Here is an 8,485-nt window from a genome sequence, read left to right as displayed (position 1 = left end):
AGTATAAGCTAAAAACAGGATCCCCAGCAGAGGACTGTGTAGGTTCAGATCTTGGCTCCACTTCTTTTCCACTAACTTTTTTGTGCCTTATTTTTTTCAATTGTAAAACAGGGGGGAGTTAGTTTTAGAATAACACTCCCTACCTTATAGGGTTGTTGTGAGATTTAAATGAAATAATACATGTAAAGTCCTTAGGAGAATGGCAGGCCCAAAGAAAATACTCATTTAAATTAGCTATTATTTGTCAGTGAAATTTCATGACGACAGCAATAATTTAGACTATTCAACGCACATTTTCTTGATCTGAATCAACATCCAAAGTCGTCCTTCAATTAAAAAGAAATCCCTGGAAAATATTACACAGTAGTTTATTTGAACACAAAGGAATATATGCAGTAGTAACATGATAGCAGAAGTCACAACAGCTGCACTACTTTTTGGCAAGACAACTCTAGCTCTGGTAACTTTCCTGACACTGATAAAATTGACTACTTAGCACTTTCATTATCTGTTTATTTCCTGCCAGTACAAATATCCAGATAAGACAGTACATTTCCGTAGTTTACAAACTTACCCAAGAATGTGGGAGACCCATATCTGTACTAGAAGACTTGAGAGGCAGGTGGTGAGCGCAGCGGGAACAGTTGTCCCAGGGTTCAGCTTGGGCGATTGGGAAATCAACACATGGCCAGAGGGGGTTTTCCGGGAAAGGCTTCCAGCTGTTCCACATCTGAACTTCACCTTCATTGTGGGACAACATTTCTGCCAAGCTGCATGCAGTTGAAGTGCTGGATCTAACCAGTGATGGAGAAATAGAATCCAATCTCATCTCCATTTCTTCCTTCCTCCTCGTGCTAACATTACTAACTTTCTTTTCTTGAGATTTGGCTAATTTCACACAGGAAATCAATGTTTCATCTTCATCTTCTGAAAGATAAAGAAAAATAAGTTAAGAAATAAGTGTCTAATAATTTGGCACATGTAGAAATTATATTATACTTCCCTTTATATAATAGAAATGAATGAACACCACAGGCTAAACCAGGAAGTCATTTAATTTCACAAAATAATTTACAGCTGCATTTCTTTAAAGAGTCTTTTGTAAATTAATGATTTGTTTTGTAAAAACAGATTTACCCAGATTTTTTTGAAGACATATATAATGATAAAGTCACTTTGACTGGAATAACTGGAAGCCACATGCAAGTAGTATACTGAAAGATATTTGAAAAAAATTACAAATTAGAAAAAATTCCCCACATCTTATAAGCATAGTATGGTATGCTTCTATTTTTACATATTTTTAATTTTTTGAGGCCATGTGTATAAGAAAGCATCATAAGGAAGAAAATGGAATCTTTGCCTTACTTAAAAGAATGAAATCTCAGTGGATATGCGCTAAAATCCTATTGGTCTTCTAAAATTTTCTATTTAATATCAATCTGCAAAGAGATTTATGCATGCAGTGTATCTCATAGGGGATATTTTAGAAGAGCAAGAAGACAACTGAGAAAAAAGTAAAAGGTATATCTTTAATACTATAAAGTTGATTAGTGAGACCTATATTTACATGTGGTGAAGGATCTAATGAAATTACTAGCAATATATAAAACAGTTACAGAAAATAGAAATATATATCACCCATAGTAAATTGTACCATATCACTGAATCTCTTTAAGTTCAAATGTTTAACTGGTGTAAACAAAAGATTATGATTAATAGGGCATTATTGTAAGTAAATAAATGAAAATAAAAGTCGCATGTCACGACATGCCAATCTGCTGCCCTCACACCAAAATTAAAGAATACTGTTTTCTATGGCCGAGGAACGGGAACAGGGGACACTGCTGATCCTTATTCTCTTGCTGAGCTTCACGCACAGCTTTCTCTCACTGTCTCCATGCGCCTGGTCCTGAAGGGAAGGAGAAATAGAGTGGAGCATAGGAACAAGGTGAAATTCAGGAATAGGATGAAGATACTGTTTTACAAATAACTTGGCAACAAAAAAATAAAAGAACTTAATGTTTAATGATTACTTTAAGGCCTTATCAAAATGGCCTCCATTAATATAGGCTACATCAATTCCTCCTCAAAGAATTTTTAGCAGCTCATTGAGTTCTTACTTACGGAGATTTATTAACGTGGGTTTCGTCTCATCCAGACTTGGCACCCTGGCTTTCTTGGTCCGAACCAGTTTCTGTAGTCTCTTTAATGTCCTCATTGATTCCACTGGGTCACCACCTGATTTTATGGCCTAGCACAAACACAGCTCAAGGTAAAGACAAATTATTCTTCACAAAAGATTAAATATAAAATGTGTCAAGATTACAAATGTGGGAAAATTAATAATGTGACCTTAAAACCTGTAGCCTGAGACAATTTAAGCAATAACTTGAAAGCACATCACATTTTTGGGGTTCAAACTTGTAAAATATATTACAATTGGTCAGTCATACTAAAGCAGGGCATTTTTTACCTTTTTTTTTTTTTTACTTAAAAATGCAGCAAAATGGACTGAATTCAGAGTCATCTAGAAATGACTTGCTCCTGCTCAATGTGAAATAGGGGAAAGGAACAAGGCCTTTGCTGCATAACATAGATGGGACAAGAAGTTTAAAGTTGACACTTGCAAGTGTTGGAATAGACTGATGGTAAGCGAAAAAAAAGCAGAATTCAAATTCTTTTCATTTTCTATTTGGAAATTTCTGGTAAAACAGCATTTTATTTCAAGTGTGAGATGTTTTCAAATAATATACTTTTCTTTAAATAGCCTCTTGCTTTCTAGATGTTACACACTGAGCAAAATAAAATGCAGCCACAGCATTCTATATTATGTTTTAGTATGTAAGTGTCACTGCTTTATTATGGCAAAAAAATATCGATAAAAGAATTAAAATTGCATTAATGATTCTTAAGCTTTCTTTGGAAGATACAGAAATATTTCCCACTAGTTTAACGTTGGTGAATTTTTATTTATGCTGCTTTTACTTATTAGTTTTAGGATATTTTACTCTTAAGGATTTCAAAATATGTTGGAAATTACCTTATGTGCTAAATTTTATACTAATTGGTAAAATAGTTGAATTCTGTTGTAATAACTAAACATGAAGTAATACATAGACAAATACTTCATTTTCACCCAGAAAGTTCTGGACTTACTTAGAAATATTTCTCCCTCTGTTTCTGCCTCATTCTTTCCATTGAACAGCTGATAAATGACACCTAAATAGATACTGCAATTTTCAAAAGGTGAATGATTTGCATCCTCATTAATGTTTGAATGAGGCATATTTATAATAGTGCTTTCCAATCCTCTGAGAGAGGCTATAAGCCCAAAGAAATGTCTGGAAGAAAAGGATCTCTGGCATGCAAACGTTTCCAATCATTATATTCAGCTCTTCTTCTTCTTTAAGAATGACTTTGAGCAACCAATATAAACTTGATGTTCTGTCTCTGCATAATATCACCTAAGTAGGAAATGTGACGTTTTGTCAGAGCTAGCCATACCTGTTTGCATTAAATAAATGGGAAAATATTGAAATCATTTTAATCTTTCAGAGAGGACTGTGATGAGATTTTTTTAGATATGCAAATCTTCTCTCTCTTTCCAAAGGTCATGCTCAGCTCAACACAATTTCTATTGCTACTTATTTTTGTATTATTTTCTCCAGTATTCCCTTGAAGTACTTTCTGAATTACTCAATTTTACAGGCCCCTTACAACTCAGGAAGAGTCATTTTCTAATCTTTAGCCCCTTCCAGAAATAATAAGCTGACCACTTAGTGCACAACCACTGAGCACAACATTTTTCTTAGGTGTGCTTCTTTTCTTACGGCAGCCTCCTCCTGTTACAGTCAGAGCTTAATTGCTCCACTGAAACACTGGCGTGAAAAATAGCCTTCCCTCTCTTCCTTCTTTATGAAAAAAGCTTTCACTTGATTTGAAGCAAGGTGTTATATATCAGGGTAACTGAACTTCATATTTATGATTTCCCCTAGAAAGAATGGAAGCATTTGTATAGTGTCTAAATTCAGATGAGTGAGATCTCCTGGCCCAGAAGGGTTAAAACAAACTGACCCCTTATTATTTTGTTCAAACTCTATTATAGCCTTTTTAAAGCACAGTATCTTTAAGTATTGTATCTTTATTCACTCACTCACCTTTGAGTTAAAAGAGATCAGTCTACTGTATTTTATTCATTTTTGAATCCCATATGCCTAGGATAGTGCATGACTTAATAAATGTTTGTTGAATGAATACGCTCTTGATTTCATACAATGTTCTATCTATCAAATGGATTATCTATAGTAACTTTTTTATACCAGACTGGCAACTTTCTAACAGCAAAGTACTTCTGGAAAAACTTCTCTTGCTATTTAGGTAGTATATACCTGAGGGATGAAAGTTAAAGTTAATATTATTATAAGATATACAATCATTAAGATTATCTACTAAAAAGAAATCCTCTAGAATATTTTCAAAATAATGTTATCTACTATAATCTCCTCATCTGTTACCTGTATATTTGTGCAGAATTTGATTAAAATTTATAATAATATGCTTTTAATTTCTAGATGTCTTCTCAGAAGACTGACTCATAAATTAAACTTACCATTCGACCAATCAACAAACTTTTATTGAGCACCTACTATATGCCATACTCTGTCGCACATTCTGAGGGTATGGCATAGAGCAAGTAAGATGAGATCCTTGCTTTAATGGAGTCTACATTCTAGAGGGAAGTGACATACCAAAAACATATAAGCAAGTACATACACAAGAGAATGTGACATAAGAAGTGCTGTGCTAAAATTAACAGAGTGATTGAGTGGGGATGGGGGTGGGGTTACTAACTTAGATTGGGTGATCAGGAGGGGTTTCACTGAGGATACTGAAACTGAGACCTGGATGACAAGAAGGAACCAGACATTGGGAGATGGCTTTGGATTCAGTGGATGGTCAGGAAGGACATTTCAACTGAGACTTGAATGAGAGAAAAGAGTCAGCCAGGCAAACAGCAGAAGGGAGAGAATTCCTGGAAGAGGATCTAGCTTGTGCAAAGGTTCTAAAGCTGGAATTCCTGGAAGAATTCTTAGTGTGCCCAAGGAAGAGAAAGGAGGGAAGGGTATCATGAGATGAGGCCGGATTTAACTAGGAGCCTTCAAGGACGCTTTTGTACAGCAGCTTGAGGAATATGTATTTCATTCTAATCATGGGAGTGACACAACTTGGTCCGCATTTTATTCATCTTCCCTCTCTATTGAATTTTGATCATCTTCCTTTTTAAAGGAGTTTTCCCAACAGCACTCAAACATGCTTTGATCTCACTCATCTTTAATTCACCATCTTTTATTTACCACTCTTTCTACTCCCTTTCCCAGGCATGCTTCTTAAAAAAGTTAACTGTATGTGCTTCCTTTAATTCCTTTAATTTCTCATCCTTTCAACCCACCTCATGTACTCATCAATCAGCTTTTGTCTCCACTATTCCATTTAAATTGCGTTTGTGGTCCAATGAACCATTCTCAAACTCCATTACTACTTGATATTCAGCAATATTGACCATGATGACCTTCAGGAAACACCTTCTTTTCTTGGCTTCTGTGACACCATGTTCCCTCGTTTTTCCTTTCACCTTTTTTGGCTGTTCTTCTCTAACTCCTATATGCTGACACCTCCTTTTCTCTCAAAATTAAATGCTTAAATTCCTTTAAAACTAGCTCTGGGCCCTCATCTAATATCACCGTCATTCTTTTCTCATCACACACACACACACACACACACACACACACACACACACACACACACACACACACACACACACACACACACACACACCTTTTAATATCACTTGTATGCTGATGATTCCCAATTTATTTCTCCAGGGCTTTCTTGAGAGCTTCAGATTCACACATCCAACTGTCTATTTAAAATGACTTATAAGCATGATCAAGACTGACCTCTAGATGCCCAAACATGATTCTCATCTGGTCTTCTTCAAGTCAATGAATGCCATCTTCATCCACCCTTCTGCACATTCCATAAAGCAGATTACCACCTGTGCAATTACCTCTCCTTTGTTTACTTACATTTATTCTATTACTGAGTTTGGTCTGTTCTCCAAAATGTATCTTGAATCCTTTATTTTTCTCCATTTCCATTCTTACCACCCTAGTTCAGTTTTCTCTCATTGAAACTATTGCCAAGTCTCTAATTGGTGTTCTTTTCACTTTTGCACGTCTTCAGTTGATTCACAATATAGTGTTAGAGTTCTCTTTGAAAGATGTAAATCTCATGATATTATTATCTTGCTCAAATTACTGAAAAATTTTCCAACGTTCTTTAAATAAAATCCAAAATACTTAACTGGGTCTATAGGGCCTTCATCTCCAGGCTCCACTTGGGCTCACAGGTGCAGACTTTTGGGTTCCCAGTCTCTGGAGCTCTTTCCTTTCTCAGTGTCTGTGTGTGTGCTGCTCCCTCTGCTGGGAATGCTTATTCTCATTCTCCTGACCTGGTGAATTCCTACTGACTCCTGGAGCATCAGCCTAAATGTCATTTTTTCAGAGAGATCTTTCCTGACTCCCAAGTCCAAATTAGGTCCCCATTCTTTTACCTTCTTGGCTGTCACCACAATTTCAAAAATTTTATATTTTTATGTCATCATTGGTTAAATATCTTTCTTCCCCAATAGACTCTAAGCTGAAGCAAGGCAGGAACCATACCCATCTGTACTGTTACCATACAATATCCTTAGTACCTACAACTAATTGTTGATGGTACTCTATATGAATTAGTTGAAATAATAATATGAAATGAATTCATGAATAAACGGATGAGGACTTGATTTGGTAAAATCTATTTCTTTGAAATGTAATGATGCAAAAAATGTGATCAGAAATTGAGAAATGAGAAAATTATTGTATTTAGTTTACTTATTTTTCTCGATCAAGATGGTAATTATATGTAAATATAAATTAAACACTTTTCATATATATTTTAGTATGTATATACTATATCTTTCATATGTAAATGTGCATATCTTTTAGTTCATCTTTGTCACATTCCTTAAACAATGTAAAAATTTTGTTAGAAGTGTTGGATTAAATACACCTCACTTTCTGACACTTTGCTTAACTATTAGGATGACAGATTAATTTTTAGAAAATAGCATCAATGAATTATTGAACTAGATTAGTCTTACAATCCTATTTTATGAGCTGGAGTAGAACTTATTGGACATCTAGTCTACCAGCCTATTTAAAAAATGAGGAAACCCAGAGAAGCTAAGTGGCTTATGCAAGGAAAGATAATTCATTAATAACAGAGCTAGGATGAGAATCAAATATTCTGACTTTTAACCCAATGTCCTTTCTTACAAGATTTTTCAAAGCCAGCATAATTACTAGATATCTAGTATTGACAGCCAAATTAAGACCAACCAAATTCAGGGTTTTGATTTGTAAGTTAAACGTGGATCTCCATTATAGAGGATAAGCATCAGATAGAAACTCAGATTTATAGGCCTCTCCTCTTTTATTTATATATATACATATATATATATATAAATAAAATACCCTATATATTTTTTTATATATATTTTCTTTTATATATATACATATATTTTTCTAGAAGGGAATTTAAATCTCTTCCAATTTATCCCTTCCTTTTACAAAGGAGAAACTTAGGCTTATGGAAACTAACTAAATCCTGATCACCTAACTGTCTGAATGGTGATTTCTTGACCCCACTAAGGAAAAGGAAGTTGGAAAGTAACATGATAGACCCTGAAGGAAGTAAAATAACTTCCTTTTGTTCTTTTTTTGTTGTTAATTTCTGATTTGGAAACATTTTCCTCTCTAGTGATCTTTTTAACAAGAATTTAAATAGAGAAAGCCTGATCATCTGATGTGTATCTCACATAATTTCTTCAGCAGGGGAAATGGAAAATTTTTAAATTAATTTTTAGTTTACTTTTTTAAAAAGCTGTAATGAACACCCTGAAGGGGAACTTCAGGTAGTTTCATGTGTTTTGCCTTGACAGTTTCTTAGCTTCCTAGCCTTACGACTTTTTGCTTGGTTACTAAAAATTTACCAATTCTTAGGGCTTTAGAAATGATTTTTTTTAATGCTCACAATACACTATGAAGTGAAAAATCAGAATGTAAATTTGTGTGAAAAGTATAAACACTACTTTAAGTGACTTTTTTTCCTTTTTTATATACTCTGAATTTTCCAAGTTTTCTACACTGAAGATATATTACTTCTGTAATTGGGAGAAATTCTATAATTTAAAAAAATGTATTTAGAACACAGGTTTTTACAATCAAATCTATTTCTGCCAAGCAGGACAGAAGTACCCAGTTTTTATACCATGAATTTGTTCCTAGACATTTGAAAAGAAAGGTACCTAGGGACTGGATAGAATGGAAAAAGTTATTCTCATGGTAAAAATAAAAATAAAGAATTAGCTTTAAATGGTGAG

The 8,485-nt window shown here is 34.3% G+C and overlaps 1 protein-coding gene across 1 annotated transcript in view; it reads right to left on the bottom strand.

Annotated features, from left to right (window-relative positions):
• Positions 1-562: 562 nt before the first annotated feature.
• Positions 563-8,485, bottom strand: part of LOC101398566 (uncharacterized) — a 54,027-nt gene continuing 46,104 nt past the window's right edge. Inside the window, exons 6-7 of the mRNA XM_087418196.1 lie at positions 2,128-2,254; positions 563-927 (exon numbers count right to left, since the gene is read on the bottom strand). Of these exons, the coding sequence (XP_087274322.1) occupies positions 563-927; positions 2,128-2,254 (492 nt within the window). The remainder of the gene's footprint in view (positions 928-2,127; positions 2,255-8,485) is intronic.

This window comes from Ceratotherium simum, chromosome 27 (assembly GCF_057802395.1).
Source record: "Ceratotherium simum simum isolate JZ-2026a chromosome 27, ASM5780239v1, whole genome shotgun sequence".
Lineage (NCBI taxonomy): Eukaryota > Metazoa > Chordata > Mammalia > Perissodactyla > Rhinocerotidae > Ceratotherium > Ceratotherium simum.
This window is presented reverse-complemented; position numbering and strand designations above follow the sequence as displayed.